Source organism: Lycorma delicatula, chromosome 10 (genome assembly GCF_047948215.1).
Source record: "Lycorma delicatula isolate Av1 chromosome 10, ASM4794821v1, whole genome shotgun sequence".
In the NCBI taxonomy this organism is placed as follows: domain Eukaryota; kingdom Metazoa; phylum Arthropoda; class Insecta; order Hemiptera; family Fulgoridae; genus Lycorma; species Lycorma delicatula.
In genome coordinates this window covers 107,190,884-107,209,184 of record NC_134464.1, presented here as the reverse complement: position 1 = coordinate 107,209,184, position 18,301 = coordinate 107,190,884, and the positions used below count along the sequence as shown (strand labels likewise).

At 29.1% G+C, this 18,301-nt stretch overlaps 2 protein-coding genes across 4 annotated transcripts in view; one reads left to right on the top strand and one right to left on the bottom strand.

Annotated features, from left to right (window-relative positions):
- The first annotated feature begins 5,807 nt into the window (after positions 1-5,807).
- Positions 5,808-18,301, top strand: part of LOC142331123 (uncharacterized) — a 54,675-nt gene continuing 42,181 nt past the window's right edge. For all 3 annotated transcript variants that reach the window (XM_075376807.1, XM_075376806.1, XM_075376808.1), the window contains exons 1-2: positions 5,808-6,450; positions 12,405-12,590. The gene's annotated coding sequence lies outside the window, so the exon portion shown is untranslated. The remainder of the gene's footprint in view (positions 6,451-12,404; positions 12,591-18,301) is intronic.
- On the bottom strand, positions 11,559-18,188 carry LOC142330936 (mitochondrial pyruvate carrier 2-like). Its single transcript, XM_075376403.1, has 3 exons — positions 18,135-18,188; positions 15,235-15,431; positions 11,559-11,894 (listed from the first exon to the last, which is right to left on the bottom strand). The coding sequence occupies exons 1-3, from the start codon at positions 18,186-18,188 to the stop codon at positions 11,852-11,854; spliced, it is 294 nt and encodes a 97-aa protein (XP_075232518.1). The 3' UTR covers positions 11,559-11,851.

Sequence of the window (18,301 nt, the reverse complement as noted above, 5' to 3'; positions counted from 1 at the left end):
CGGTGGGACCAGATTACAGTGAGGAAAGTTGTGTAACATGTTAGATACAAATTTTGCATCGACAGTGTTATTTCAATATTTGACAATATGTTTAAATTTAAACAATGTTTTATTTAAATTTTATAAAACATTTAATTATTTAAAACAAATAATTTTAATTAACTATTTTACATCTGCAGTGATAGTAGATCATAAGAATTAATTACATTGTTAGTAAGTAGAAGCAAAGTATATAATGTGCTAACACCAATCGGCTACGCATAATCTAATTACATGTTCATTCACTTCATTCGATTTAATGCTGGTAAAAGAGTAATCGATGCTACTGTTCCCATTTTGAGGAATGTTTAGCGATTCATTCTCTGTGACCTAGCAGAAGTTGTATCTTAAGTGGTTTAATTACATAATCTGTCGCAATCATAATGAGTAGATGCAAATAAGCACAACAGATGCAAGAAATAACAATTGCTTTCGCTTTCATTAAGAATATTGATTTACATACGCGACCAGTCCCAGTGTTGAACAGAGTGAAGATGTCGCTTGAACAGGTGAAAGATTTCCTGTGTTTTAGTGGGCTTGGCCTACTCTGGGTAGAAGACAATGGGTAAAATTGCTTCAGCCCTCGTTTTCCTTATTAAGCCCGGCATGAAATGCGTTTTTCTTGAGAACGGCAGTGCTGTTTTGTGGGACTTGTGTCTCATATCTTGTCGCATTCAATACTTTGTTTATCGCAAATGACATATATAAATGCCATAATTATTTTATTGACTTTTTTCAAACTACAATTTCTTCCTAGGTAAGTAGAAATAAAAAAAATTACCATAATAGCTGTGGTGCCTCTATCATGTTCTAAAATAAATATCTAAACTTCAATCAGATTTAATTTCTTAATTACAAAAAATTGTTCAGATCTCCTTATGCAATGTTAGGACAAATGGACAAAAACTGGCAAGTTTTACATTAGTAAAAATCTAAAGCTATTGTGAAAAGTGCATTCTCCACAATGTATAGACAAATATGGCTTTTACATGAATTCTGATAAGAAAAAAAAAACAGTGTCTAAATATTTTGTTATTTGTATCGCTGTATCTTAAAAACATATCTGCACTAGAGTTTCCTCTAGTCGATTTCCACTCTCGGGCACTTGCACCAAAATACCAACTTTTGTAGAAATGATTTTTAAAATCCACCACCCATCCATTTCTGAGCCCCTTATTAGTTTCATTATACCGATTAACAGACAAATCTATCTTAATAAAGAGAAGGTATTCAAGCAGTATCCAAACAATAGGAGTAACAATAAAAATCTCCATCGTGAACCAACAACTAAAGCCTTTGAGTGGCTTAAAGTGTAAGGTTATGCATTTTCATTCAGAAGAATAACAGCCATTGAGAGCAGCCTGCACAGTTTGAGTTGCCTAACATACTTCAGTTCATAATAAGACTGATATGGCTGCAGTCCCAAGCTCCATCAATTCTGCTAGTAGATTCTTTTGTTCCCAAAATGTTGTGACAATCATTTTTCAGTTCAATAATATCATCTGAATCTGTACGGCTCACTTCTCTCTGATTTTCTGGCATCATGACTATGTCGCTCGTAATATTAGTATAAACATGAGATTATCATCTACAGATTTTAGTTTCACTGTACGCTTGCTCACAAAAAATGAATTACAAAACACAGAATTACAAGTTGGAAACAGCGATATCATCATGTCTTTCATCAATTGCTGCTTTACCAGCACTAAACAGAATGAAGAAGTGGTTGAACAAGTGATTACATTATAAATTCCTGATCTGTGACTTCTGTGTTATACAAGTCACACAAGATACAAGTGATACCATATAAAGTTGATTTCTTTACATTTATTATGACACAATATAACCATTCAATGTGATGAACAGAGTAAAAGGACCAATTTTCAGGGCTGAATATCAGCTACAGTTTAGTCAACATTGTTCTGGTATACAATAATTTTGAGGCAACAGCATCAGAAAAACAATTGAAATATCCATTTTCCTCAGCAAGCCTAACTCGTGATGTCGAGTTTTTATTAAGACTGGCTCAGCGTTTTTTTGGGAATAGATATGTGTCATGTCAGGTTATCTGTTAAGTTGTGATACCTTCAGAGACATACAAATATTAATTATTATTATTATTGTGAATTAGACTTCTTGAGTCGATTGGAATCCCTTTTCCTCAAATAGATTCCGTGAATATCAATTACATTTTTGAGCTTTGTCCTTGATATAATTCTGGATTTATCTCTTAGACTGAGGCAATAGCTACTTTCTTAATTTCCCCTTAACAGAGTGATATCTGTCTGCTTATGAAACTTATTTCCCAGGAAAATTATTATACTGAAAGCACAACATACTAGACTTTGATATCTTGATGAATTAATTTACATTTCTTATAATTTAATTCACCGAATTTCTTCATAACAGAAAGCATAAAGATAAATTTTATATAATTTATTTGTGGATTGACTTACGCGTGAACTGTATGTCATTAAACAAATAATTATACTAGTACAACTTGTAGATTTGTTTGTTAATTATTTGCAATAATTCAATAATAACTAAACAGGTAAGTTTTCTTTTTCAGCAATGTCAGAAGGAGTACTGATATGGAGGACTTTTATCCCAGAATTTAATCAGAAATAGAATCTTCATTTTCACTAAATTAGATTGGTGAAGAAACAGCAAATCGGTGAGTTTTTAAATTAATTATTATAATATATAAAATGTGCAATGCAAAAAGTAAAATCCTTTAAAAATTTATGTAGAAAAGTGGTAACATCAACGTACATTAAGTGTCTGGAAAGACAGTTGTAACAAAAGATTAGATGGGCTCTTAAGAAAAACAAATATTCCACAGGTTTTTTAAGTTCAGAGGAAACATTTAAAAGGATTACGAAAACTTGAGATTAACTCATCGCTTCTTGATTCTATAAATCTTTCTTTATTTTATTATAATATTTAAAGGTTTTCCTCTATATTGAAGCTTATGAATGTAATTAAATTACAATATATGAAAAATAATTTGTCTTGAAGATCAATACAATATTAGTAATGAAGCGATTAATTTGGATAACATCGAAAGTTCCAAGTCTTTTAGATTAGTTCATATAAGAGATGAAGCATATCCTGGCAGGGTTCAATGTATCTACCAAAGAGAGAAACAAACGATCTGCTTAATTTTAAAGGGAAAATTTTTAAGTTTTTTGGGATAAGAGTGACATTTACACTTTCACTGTTGGGAAATTATATTTATAACCACCGATATTCTTTAACAGAATTTACAAAATTTGCTGGAATATTATAATTTTCAAACTAAAACTAAAAAATCACTTATTTTTTTTTTGAATAAGTGTTAAGAGAATAAAGCTCGTCAAATGAAAACACCTTTAAATCATTAATTCACTTTCAGGCATGAATTTTATTTGTAACCTGTAAATTATGGTAGTAAATAATTTACATTGTTATCCACTAAAAATTTCTGTACCTGCCTTAATTTAAAATTAATGATGTTAATAAATGATGTCATTCTGTCATTAGAGAATTTTTAACAGTTAAGCCCAAAAATATAATTTTAATAGAACATATGAGATGAAGAGGTAATAATGATTTGAAAATTAACGTAATCATCACAGTTTACTTATTAACTAGTAAAGAAAAATTCAATTTTAAACCAAACATTTGGCATTTTGTAATGTTGTTCAGGAGAGGTACAGTGGTGGGAAAGTTTCTGTTATTATACCATAATTTCTAAAAAAAAATAAACTCGCCTTACAGCAGCTGTTGATGTAGCCTACCATCGACATGTCACTGCCAATCTATTCTCAGCAATATTTAGAAAATACACTTTCATGATTTGTTACACCTTCAAATGTAACATTTGTCTTTGAGATCATTCTGTTATAATACAGCATTACTTTGTGCTTAGTACTACATTAAATCCCTAATCTTATAAATTTATTATTTTTCATACCTATAAATATCTTTTGTGAACAAAACCAAAAAAATGGGGATATAGTGGTTGTTATTTTTAAAATATTGTTACTATAAATTTATATGTAAATTATAATACTATCGCAAACTATAATCCCATTTTACACTTTATAATTTTCACTGTACTTATTCTATCTCTTTTTAGAGCTTATTTATTTTTAAATTTACTACAAAATGAAGCTGTATTTGTCATAGATCTACTAGTTCATCAAATGTAACAAGTACATCACATATTATCAAGATACCTCAGAACTTACTAATGAGAAATAAATTTTTAAAAAACAAAAAAAAGAAGAGAAAAAATTGATTGATAGATAAAGCAGTTGATGGTAATAAATGGACTTTTACTCTGTTTTTCATACACAGAATCTGTTCTTACAGTGTTCTGCATTACCTATCCAAATGCTACTTGATCAGAGTAAGATGTGTATTATAACGTACTTAAAATATCATACTCAAATCCATGATAATTAAAAGAAAGTGTATACTTATATTACTATGTTTATTCTGGATAGATATTACTGTGCAGTGTACTGACAGGACAGCTTAACAGCAAGTGTACTATTATATTTATAAGGTAATTTAATTTTTATATTAGCAAACACGTCTAACAAGACGTCACCATTTCCCAGTTTCTGGAAAATGTTTTAAATTCTTTAAGATAAAAAATTTCATTTTCTATTTTCTAGAATATTTCTAAAACATTTAGTTATACCGATAAAACAACTTAGTAGCTGTGGTATCAATCAGTATCTGAAAAGAAACTTGCTTTTCAAGCTGTACTTCACAAATTGTATACAAGTAGTAGAAATTTTATCATTTGCCAAGAATACACGTGTAAATTTAGGTCCTCGCTTCAAGATGTAGAGTATGCTGGTGCGCTTCGGGGAAAATTTTTTGCTTTCTTTATTGTTTATTAATGATCTGCGCAAAATCTTGATCTTCATTACAACTCTTTTCACAGATGATACCACTGTAATCATTTCTAAAGATAATTACAAAAATGGATAGAAACTTTCACAATTGCAGCTTTAAAAATTTTCCACTAAATTCATAATTAATTTATTTACCTTAACGTGATTTCATGTGTTTGATTAAATAATTAATATGAACTTTAAATACATCTATTTCGTTTTACAAATTTTATACTCTGTTCCGATCAGAAAAACCATTTATTTATAAAGTAGGAAGTTAGGTTAAATAATCTGTTACAAAAATCTACCTTACCAACAGTTTATATTAAATCCCAAACGCTTTGGATCATTTGACTATCCACAGTAGAGAGATTGTTTTGTAATCTAAAACTTAAAACGTAAATAAGAAATTATATATTAACACAACAGGTCTTCTTGGCAGTACAGAATTTAATTGAGTTAGACAACTTGAAAATGATTAATTTAAATAAAAAATCACGATATATATAAATTTTTTTGTTGAGATTCCTGGTTTTATAAAAATTGTTGGAAAATCTAATATTTAAATGAAATTATCTGGGCTGTAATTATGTTTATTTTATAAAATGTGTTTAGCATAATTAGATTTATCGAAACAGCCTTTCTTTATACTATTATTATGTTGTTTAGCTCTAATAGAAACAGAACGGTTGGTCATAACGCGTTTTAAACTATACCCATCTTGTCTATCTATGATATTTATTTCATTATTTTAGTAGAATCGCTATTGTGTATAAAATTTATATGTTTTTAAAAAGTTAACTTTAAATACAACTATTTATGTTATTTTTTTTCTTTAAATTGAGATTATACCAACCGGGTTGGTAGTGGTGAAAATGTCTGCAAATCAGCTGATTTCGTAGTCGCGAGTTACAACTTTCAGAGCCTATTAGTATGATTTGTATTAGTTTGTATTGATATTATTTCAGAAGTAATACCCTCGGTGATTCACGGAGACTACAGAAAAAAAAATTAGAAATTGAGATCACGTTATATAGATTGTATATATCAAAGTTTTTTAAGTGATTTGCATAACCTATTCTGCTTCTGAAATGAAAAAAAAAACATTTTATTAAAAAAGGCTAAAATGCTTCGTTTGTAACTGAAAATTCTCACAGTTGTTTGAATGTCCGCCTCATGACAAGAAAATTGGTGTATGATGTGCTGTTTTTGGTAATTGTATAATGGGGGGACTAATATTTTTTGATCGGACTGTCATTACAGTAGTGTACTGTACAATTCTGACCGACAGAAGAATGAACTGTCAGCAAAAAGTGGTGGTTTCCCATTTCCCCAGGTTTCTCTTTTTTTTGGAGTTACTTAAAGGATAAAGTTTACAAATAAAATCACTACATTATCAATGAACTGAAGGCATACATTCAACAAGAAAGCATTTTGCAAAAAGTGCTAGGTATGATCACTCGAGCACAAAGATGTAATGCTGCACAGGGTGCTCACTTTGTACATTTCTTCTAAAAATATGGTAAATATGTTAACTTTTGCTAATGTAAATACAAAATTTAATTTAATTTACGTTTTATTGTTACATAATTTTAATGTTATATGACATGACATTGTTTAGACTATAGCAGGTGTTTCAAGTTGCTCACTTTGTATTAAACTATAAACAATCATGTGCAACACTACTGAAAAAGGAACCACATAGTTCAGAAAAGGTGATATTTCCAAATATTTAGAAAATTACTTTTATTTGTAAATAATTTACCTTCAGGTAAATAAAATAGGAAATACTATCGACTCACCATAAAAACCATAAACTTCAGTAATTTGTCTAGATTCATGATTTCCTCTAAGTAGTGTAATTCTATCAGGCCATCGGGCTTTTAAAGTTAATAACCTTGTAAAAGTTTTGAGACTATAATAACCACGATCAACAAAATCTCCCATAAGTATGTAATTTGTATCAGATACTTGGCCTCCACTCCTGAACAATTCTTCTAAATCATAAAACTAGAACAAAAATAAGTATTATAGTAATAATAAAATAAAATAAATCAAAATTATAAATAACAGGTCTCAATCTTAATATATATATGACATCAAAAAGAAAAAGGTTTGAAAAGTAGGTAATAAAAGCAAACGATGTAAATTTATAAAGCTATGAACAGACTGGACTACAATCACCAGCAATGTAAATCCCACAGTTTGGACATCATTTAAAGCAACTTGCTTGCTTGCACATAGTTATAAGTTCAGACTTAAGAAAAATTTGAAAGAAAAACGTGTTTAAGCAACTGTGAAATCTATGGGATTAATTTAATCAAAGAATTTTATATAATATAAAATTTTATGAGAATGAAATGAGATTGCTCTAAGATGGAAGTTCATTTTGTAATTTTCTGAAAATGAATCGGTTAGATTTCAAAAAACTCCAACTAGCTGCTCAAAAAATTTTAAAAGGCAAGCCAACTTTCATTCTGCAATTTAATGGGCAACTGCATACTTTAAGTAGTGAATGACCAGAGACACTGATAATACAGACATGTTGAAACCTGCATAATTTGACATCTTGCATGGCAGTACCAACTTAATTTGAACATTAAATTATATATGCTATACAATACTAAATATTCTTGTTTTATATTCTGATCAAATTTAATTTTTTTTAATAAATAACAGGCTTTTATTTATTTAGTTTATGTACTGTAATATTTTCGTAGAATCAATTCTTTTATTGTCCATATCTTCCTCTGTACCAAATGATTAAAAGGAAAAACAAAATTCAGCACAATCCACAACAGTACAGAATCAAATAAAATTTATTACCTCATTTATTTTTCTTTTTTCATTTATACACCAATAGTACTTTTGAGGAATTCCTCATCAGTTGGTTAAAATTAAAAATTTTTACTTTTAAAATTTTGTAAAAATATCAAAATCACACATTAAAATATTGTTGTACGCAGTCAAAAATTAAAATTTTAAAAAAATTAAAAGTTCTTTAATTTATTACACATGTTTATGGCCAGCCACTAAATACAGCACTGCATAAATATAATATAAATTTTATCTGACATCGACAAAAGTGCTGCTATTTTTTAGCAGCTTTGATAAGAGAATCATTATCAAACTCTGTCTGCAGATTGATCAAGCTGAATTTCCGTTTGTATTTGTAAATATTTTTCTGAAATGTTCAGTTTTTTATTATTGTAATCATTTTCAAATTAGTTTTTAAGTCAGTAATGGAATGTTTATTTATTATTAGATGGTCAGCAACATTAGAGAATCCAACTTTATTGTTTTTATAATAACTAAAATGTTCTGCAAATCTTGCTCTAAATGATCTGTTACGTTTTCTCAATATAAATTTTATCAGTCGCTGCATATTATTTTATATGATACCACATAAACTGTTAATTAATAATTATTATTATGGTTTCTTAAATGTCTTATATGATTGTTTTGCTTATATGCTAGTTTATATTTTTCATGGAAATGAGTTTAGAAGGTTGAGGAGAAAATAATGGAAAAGAACCCTTTTTTTTATTAAAAAAAGCCACAAGATGGCTATTTGGAAGACATCTGCAACTGACAAGACATAAGTAAACAAATAAATTTTTAAGTTTCTACTAAAACAAAGTGGTTTTTAAAATGAAGTAATGCAATTTATTAAAAAAATAAATAAACAAACTTGTCCATGAATATCACCACATACAGTTACAGGTGTTGATACGGGCATAATGTTTGGTTCTTCTAGAACCAAATCACACACTATATCACATAATTTCTGTAAAATACAAATGAAGCCAGGATTAATTACACAAAAATAAAATAAAAATTTCTACTGTAACTTAAAAGTTCTAACAAGATCTAAAATTTACAATTCTAAATAACAAAAAAACAGCTGTTTTATATATAATTTTTTATTTATACTATTTTAATGTGTTTATAACTTCTACTACTATGGTATTAGAGAAGCTGGTTAACCGTACCTTAACAGCAGTTGAAATTAGTATACCATTAAAAGTTTGTAAACAAACAGTTGAAATTTCATTTCTCTATAACAATTCTATGAAACACTTTTTCAGACTAAATATCTTTTTTAGAAGGGTTATTCTTAAAATATTTTATCATTCTTTATGTATCATAATACTGAAACTATATCTGAAAAGATTAGAAAATTCTAAGCTGGCAGTTATAATATAAATATATATATATACATACAGCATTTATGGCGTACTTATAATAATAGCAGTTATTTCATTTACAATAATATGAAATTTTGTTGCATGTTTTAACATGTTAAATTCTGCTAGGACTTTTTATTTGTAACAAAATCTTAAATGAAGTGCTAAGATATAATTATAAGATATTTATTATCTACATACATTCCCATCCAAAATATATCTTGGGACTCGTTAAAAATGTGACAGTTTTTGGAATACAAAATACTGGATTCTAATCACTCTGAGGCACCTAAGAATCAGGAAGACTGAATTTAGGAAATTTTAATTTTCTCACATAATTATATTTTAATTACAAATTTTATGAAAATGCTTCTTTGCCACAAAAACATTTGTGTCAAACCAGATTACAAAATTATTTTTATGCAGCACATTGCTTCAACCTGTTAGGTGCTTCACTTTTAATCTTTATTAAATTACTAACCCATCAAAATGATCTTTCGCAGAATCATTTAAAACTAAATTAAAGAATCTTCTTTTACAAAATTAACTTTATTTTTTTGGTGTGTTTTAAATAATACTACAAAAAACTGAATTTTCTGTATCCTTATTTTAAAACTTAAGTAGTACAGACTGAACTAATTAATTCCTCCTAGATTTCATTTTGTACTGCTTTTACTTTTTATCTTCACATATTTACTTAAAAATTATTTCATACATTTATTAGTTTACAGATTAATAAAAATTTTACCCACTTTTTACAAAAAAATTTGTATTTTGTGATAATATTCTGATCAAGGTTTTTCCATGACTTTTCTCCATCATTCTAGGTAAATTAGAATAGTTATTTTTATTATCAATGAATTAGCATACTTATCCTTTCCAGAAGTGATTAATATAATGTATAATTGTGAATTTGAATAAAATATTTTTTTAACATCTTTTACACAAAACCTTTCATCCCTGTACTTGCATACTTAAGTTTACAGTTTGGAAAATGTATTCACCTTATATGTTTGGTTTATAAAATTATATTACCATCAGTAATCGCAAACATTAATATATTAAATGTGAGCCAAAAAAATACAGTAACAGTAATTTCATTGGTTTGTTAAACAATGTCAGTAGTATTTAATCAGGTTTATGTCAGTGTGTGCAGGTTATAATAAATAACATAAACCAGTAAACAATTTTATACTACTACAGTGGTCGGCCTAGCCTTGTGACTCATGAACTGACGATGAAAATCAACGATAAAATTTGTGAAAATCGCCGCATTACAGTTACAGAACTCTTGCTGCATTTCCCCCAGACTTGCATGAAATTGTATCAGGGAAGCTTGGTTATCACAAGTTACGTGCAAGGTGGGTGCCAAAAATCTAAGGCGGCAGATTTCTACAGAGAAGGAATTGAAAAGCTTGTGCTTTTCAAAACATAAGTTACTTTCTGGACAGCCCTCATATATATATAATATCTACCACCTGCCAAAATAGTGGTAGTATAGTACAAGTTCCTATTTCTACAAGCATGTAATCCACTGACAATAATTTCTCATAAATAATAACCAAAAACTGCCTTGGAAGATAAAAAAAGGATATATATATATTGTATTTTTTATAATCAAAAACCAACTTGAACAAGTCAAGTACAGAATTACAAAGTAAATTAAATGACACTTACCTTATTTTTCTTTTCTTTATTTCAATAGCTCTTTCACAGGATCCTGCATATCAGTTATATATAAATTAAATAAAATTTTAATCAAAACAACAATTTTTTTAGAAAAAATCAAAATTAAAATTATTATCATATACAGAAAACATTAAGTCAATAAAATAAATATTACATACATTTAAATATGACATTAATTAAGAATAAAAATTTTAAATTAACTTTAAAAATAAAATAATTATAAGATTCATACCATGTAACCTAAGACTACATAAGGTAACATTGGCCGGTCAGGTTACATGGTATAAATCTTGTAATTATTCTATTGACTTCATGTTTTCTATATATGATAGTAATTTCAATTTTAATTTTTTCTAAAAAAATTGTTATGTTTTGATATGTAATTTTATATAATTTATAAATAACTGATGTTGCAGGATCCCACAAAAGTGCTATTGGAATAAGGAAAAGAAAAATAAGGTAAATGTCATTTTGTTTACTTTGTAATTTTGTACTTGGGTTGTTCAAATTGGTTTTTGATTATAAAAAATACAATATATTGGTACAGAGGAATATGGGTCTTGTAAGTATTGACTTTATAAAAATTATATATATATCTGTGTGTGTGTGTGTGTGTGTGAGGGGCACACACACACAGAGTGAGAGAGGGACAGACAGACAGACAGACAGACAGAGAGCGAGAGGAAAAACTATTTTATTAAGCATTAGACAAAATTTAAATCAAATTAATAAAATGGAATTGAAAAAAAAACAATTATATAGATAAAAATATTTATTTAATATTACAATATTTTAGATAAAATGTATCTATCCATCCATAACATAATGCATTAACCATAAAATATAAAACAAATAGTAATAAAATAAATAAGTTATACGGCATTCTGTGGTTGACTTAAATTATTTTAATTACACTACTGCACTACACCTTTCAACAAAATAACTTCTGCCCACAAAATTTTTTTAAATCACTATTTTTTTAAACTTTTTGCATCACAAATTTTATTTATTTTTTTGTATTTATTAATAACTAATAAGTATTACATTTCATAATTTGTTTTCTTCTTTAATTTTTAATGACCTCTGATATCTGTAATAAAAAATTATATTAATTTTATAAAAAAATAAATAAATAGTTTTATCTAAGTATTTTTCAACACAATACTAATCACTAAGCAAATGTTTTTCTCTGAAGGTTACATCTGTAAAACATTATGAATTCTATATATAGAATTATATTTCATACCGGCCATAATACAGTATTTACCATAATACAGTATTTCATACTGTATTATATTTCATACCGAAATGAAAGTTGTTCCTACTGTTATTGTTATTAAGTATTAAAATTTACTGAAGAAAATCTCCACAAAATGCAGAAATTATACAAAAGGGTACCTTGCTTTTCTTCATTATTATAATTGAAATGTTCTATAACTTTCTTTAGAGGTTTTAATACAAGAAGTAACACTTCAGGATTAAAATTATTATAATAAAAACAAAAATTATTATAATAAAACAATCTATGATCAATTTCAACATGAGAACTATCTGCTTAATGCTATTTCAGCTCTCATTAAAGTAATTATTTTTGTTGCAGGATACGTTTAAAAATACTATCATGATATACAGTATGAAAATAGTTTTAAAGAATTAAGCAAGAATTATATCATAGGAATTGATGAAATACATCTGAATTACCTGTTGGTATATGAAGAAGTAAAACTGGAATTTATAGATTTTAATAAGAATGCAATAGCAAAATAAAAAACAGGAGCAAATACAGGTGAGAACTATCACACAATCACTTTAATGTGCTTATAAATCATGTGAAGGTGTATTAGTTGAGGCCAGTTCAATCTCAGGAACAGTATAGAGGTACAAGAGAGGTGGTCATTCTAGTCCTTAGACCAGGGGTCTCAAAGTATTCTAGCCTAAGGGCCATACTGACTCGTCCACAACCTTGGAACCTTGAGAGCCTAGAGCTAACTAGCTCATGATACCATCCTACCGTAGTTTAGAAATACGTGCAAATTTTCATTTCAGGACTAGCTGGCGAGTGAGATATCTATGGCACAGGGACCGAGGGTGGACTCCACTCCGTTCATAATTTCAATTGGTACTTATGAGCAAGGACATTTCATTGCGGCAGAGGTAGCCGATGAGTGTGCTGTGCATTACGTATTGTTACGACTACTTACGACCATGCTAAATGTATAGTAGTGAAATTTTGTGGAGTAGAGAAATAAGTGCAGGATGTCGAACAACTACAGTAGTGCAGCGATCTGAAAAGTTATACGTAGTGTGACTAGTGTGTTTTGTGACTATGGTTTTTCAGTGAAAATACAGTGTGTTTAATTGTGGGAGTTTAATTTAATTAATTAATTAAAAGTGTAATTTAATAGTAATAATTGGCATTATTTTGATTTGAAGTTACGTCTCTTTTGTGTGGATTTGCATAAATATGGAAAAGAAACGAAAGATAGAGAGTGAGTGCAGAACATTTAAAGAGCAATGGGGATATCAATATTTGTGATCGAGTCAAGTAATAAGGCAATGTGTATAATTTGCAAAAAAACAATATCAGTTCTCAAAGAATACAATATAAAATGTCATTATGAGGCTAAACATTCTCAGAATTACTCCAGATTTACAGGAAGCCTACGATTAGAAAAATATGAATCTTTGAAATGCAAGTTGAAATCTCAGTAATTGTTGTTTAAGAAAGTAAATGCTGAACCAAAAGCAGCAACTTGATCAATACATTTGAAGTGACCCAAGAGTCAACAAAAAATTAAAACTTAATTTAAACAGTACTAAGATTTTTCAGAACTTCAATTGGAAATGACTGATTTGCAGTGCAGCGATATTTTTAAAGAAAAATATTTAAATCATCATTGCTGGAATTTTATAAGCGTCTTCCACTCACACAGTTTGATCAGGTGCATAAATTTGCTCGTGTCTTTTTTTCTGCTTTCGGCACTACTCATATACGTGAAAAAATATTCTCCAAAATGAAATATATAAAAAATATTTATAGACCCAAATTAACTGATTATCATTTGAAGTCACCGTTGACAATTTCCATGAATAAACTCCACAACTGCAAACAATTGTCAGTGGAAAGTTACAGCTACTTAAATCTCAATAATCATAATTGTAATGTTTAATTTCATTATGGGAATTACCTATGTAAGTCACTTACTGTTGTTTTGGAGATAAATTTCATATCATTAATTACTTAAAATATTCAATTTCATTATGTATGTTAGTTATTGTATTTCTTAATCGGTCGTTAAATAAAAACATCTGATTATTTTGTATGATTTACATACTTTTTAAATAATTTTACAATGTAATCAAAATAAACTGTAGCCGGTTATTGGGCATGTCGATGGGCTGGATTGGTGGTGCTCACAGGCTGTAGTTTGGAGACGCCTACCTTAGACTAAAAGGGAAGGTTTAAGAGTTATACCTAAAGACATTCAGAGATCAGAGAGGGGGTTTTATAATGTAGAACAAAATAAAGTTTTGTTGATGTACTCGTCATGAAATGTAGCTTAATTTCTGAAAATAAAAACTCGTTTAAAAATTCCCTATCATGATAGGTTTTATCATGATAGGGAATTTTTGGATAGGTTTTATCCTGTCAGTAGAAAATTCAAATCGTTTAAATTTTTGTCCTTTGGATAACCTTTCATAACATCTGAATTTTATAATCAATTAAACATAGTTGTTTTTTAAATGTAAGTGAATAGTTGTTTTTGGAACATTCAACTCTACAGAACACTTATGCGCTGATTTTTTTCAGGCTATGCAAATATTGTTTATATCTAAGTGTAGCTAACTTAAACTTAACAAATCACAAAACACACCAAATATTCTGAATCGTAATCATGGTGACTAACAAGCTGCATACAGCTACTGAGCTTGTAACAAAGCACATATGTGCTGGTATAGAACTTGTTTACAAATCGAAAACTTTGCCATTTCTCTTTACTTTGGCATACAATTCAAGTCATGCTTGTTCCAAAACTGTAACTGGCTGCAACTTCACCATTATTTTACTGACACTGTACAAACCATGATGATAATATTTTTCCCAAAATAATTTAGAACTACATTTTTATTTTATGAATTTTTTTTAAGAACGTTTATACAGATGTAGCAAAATAATGAACAGGAGAAAACAGTAGCACTTAAAATAGTTCCATTTGCTTCACTCTGTTCAAAAGAACAGCCTAATAGTCGCACGTTTTGAGAAAATGTATTAAAAGGTGGAATCGACTGCAACTTATATCTACTAAAAGCAATAAAAGAAGATTCATACTTGCATACCTAAAAAACATCCACAATTGTTTTCCAAAAATATATGGACTAAAATCTAAAATTAATTTTACATAAAATTTGTCTTAATTAGTAATTATTACCTTACGGCTCTTGTAAGTTGATAAAAATTAGTAATAGCAACAAAAACATTCACACTGAACAAACTCCAGTTCTTTGGTATAATGACAAGAGAGTATCTTGACCATACAACACCAGTTGCAGCTAATTCAGATGACTGTGAAACACTCAATTTTTCAGCTGGACGTTGAATGTCACCAAGACCAGCTATTACAAGGCCCTGACAAATAAAATAAAATCTTTTATAAAAATTTACAGTTTTGTGCGTGTTTGTATGTGTGTGTATATATATATATATATATAAACACGAGGTTTGTTTAAAAATAGACCAATCTTTTATTTACGCACCAACAAAGATATTTAATTTAGTAACATTTAGTTGACAGCAATGTCTTCTACATAAATCTCCTCTGTAACCACCTGTTTTTGGATTGTTGATATCTCGTTTAGTGTTCATGTTATTGTTATTTGGGTGCAATATGTTTAAGTGTTAATAGTGATTTTTCTAACGTGCAATTTATTGATGATTGAACTTTTGTCTCAATGTCATAGCCGTAACCCCAGCTTTCGTCTCCCATTACGATCCTTTGCATGAATGTTTCATCATCGGCTTGTTCAAGGAGTTGCCAGCATTTGTTCACTCAATGTTCTTGCTGCTGTTAGGCCATCAAACAAGGAACAAACTTTTGTAACTCTATGCATGTTCAATTTTTCAGTCAAAATGTCATGGCATGATCCAATTGAGATGCTAACCCTTTCTGAAGTTCTCTGACAGTCAATCGGCAATTTGTACACAAGAGACCATTAATTTCTTGAACATGTGTCATCAGTTGAAGATCTTCTTGGTCGCGGGTTATCTTCAATTGACTGACAACCAGTTTTAAATTACGAAAATCATTTGTAGCATTGCATATGACCCAGAGCATCATCTCTGTAAGCTTCTTTCAAAACTTAAAGGGTTTCTGTGAGTTTTGTCCAGTTTCACGCAAAATTTTACGTTGTATAGTTCCTCCTGAAAAACGCACATTACAAAAATCACTACTAACATTTAAACATGTTGCACTCTAATAATAATAACAATAACATGAAAACTAAATGCGATATCAACAATCCAAGAAAATGTAGTTACAGGGGAGGTCATGCGGAACACAATGCTGCCAGCCACACGTCACTAAATACCTCTGTTGGTACATAATTTAAAACATTCTTGTCTTAAACATATTTATATATATATATATATATATATATATATATAGAATACATAAACAAATATATTTTTATATACATTAATTTATTTACATTAAATATTTTATAGTCCATTTCTTTTTCTCTGTACATAACTATATATAATATAATATTTTTTCAACCTCCGCAAAGTACAGAATTACAGAACTACTTTTTTAAATTCATCAAAACGTTTTCAGGCCCAAGCCCTTCTTCGATGATATTTTTTATTTTAATAAATTCTTCTTTGTTTTCATTTAGACATTAATTTTAGCTTTTTACATTTTTAAAATTTCAGAACAATTGTTTTGAAATTTTTTAAATGTTTTAAATTTTATTAACAAGCAAATTTTTACAAAATAAAATGTAAAAAGCTAAAATTAATGCGTAAATGTAAACAAAGAAGAATTTATTAAAATAAGAAATATCATCGAAGATGGGCTTTGGCTTGAAAACGTTTTGATGAACATAAAAAAGTAAAGGTAGGAGTGTTCTCTAATTCTGTACTTTGCGGAGGCTATAAAAATAATATTGTATTATATTTTTACTTTTTCAAACATTACATACCTCTTATCAAATAATTATTAAAAAATAAATACTTAAATCCACTAGGTACAATAAAAGCAGTGGCAGCTCATAGCTAAAATTAGTGGCGATGTTGCTCCAGAAAATTTTTAGCTTTTGTTTCATAATTTTCTAAGAGGAAACAAACATCTATAAAATGTTAAAGTTTTCTATAAAAAAAAGAATCGATCAGAGTAACTAGAAGCAGGATAATAAGTGGTTCTATGAACCACTCGATTTCCTTGCCATCCTTGTCTGCAGTAAGTGCATAAACTTGAATAATATTCAGAAGTCAAATTAGTTAACTTGATTCTTTCCAAAAACAGAACGTAATCCAAAACCCCATTGCCAATGTGTTCAACCATCAAAACAGGAGCACCCACTCTGTGACTAGGATCATTCAAACCGGAATAGAAAATCACTGCTTTGTCGAGCTTCACACTTCCGCAGCCAACGCCCTCACTAAGTCCAAGAATGTCTGTTATATAATTGCTTCCTCTCTACATCAGTGTTATGCAGTTTACCAGCTTGGAACAGACTGTGAATGTTCCATGTGGCTAATTTTACGTACCTATTGTTACTGCAGCTTTCATTTGTCAAGGAGTCGGTGCAGCCCCATCTGGAAATCCGATTGGGGGCTGTTTTACTTCCAGCTGATGATTTTACAATAACTCATGCCATGTTGACTGTTGACAATACTCCACTGGTTTCCCGATGTCTTTTGGGGGATTTTCTATCAGGGTTTACTCCTCTATAGCATGGTCTCATTTTGAGACCTTGGAGACTCTTCTGCACATCCAACACAGCATGTACTTGGCTGGGGTACATAAACGTGCCACAGGTTCTGATTGCCATTTCATTTCTCCTTCTGTGGGACTAGCACCATATGATGGTTGAATTCAAATAAGTTTTCTCAAATCTAACTTCAACTTCATTTATGTAAGCTATTTTTAAAGATTGAAGAAGTATGTTTCATAATATTTGATACAAACATCTCATCATGTAGTTCATGATAATTACTGATCTTAGATTGATTTTTAATTTTTGTATAACTAGTGTTGTTTTTTTTTTTAACAAAAAATAATTTCTGAACAAACTGAAAACAGTAATACAAGTATCATCCTACTTCTTGTACCTGTGCCAGCCTGAGAGTTGAGATAAGATATTGCAGTTCAGCCAAAGTAATCATTACGGTATCACATCCTTAGATGGCTCAGCAGTTTATAAAGAAATTCACCCCTCATTTGAAATGATATCAATAGGAAGATGACACCCAGCTATGTACAGAGTTTGTATGTATCT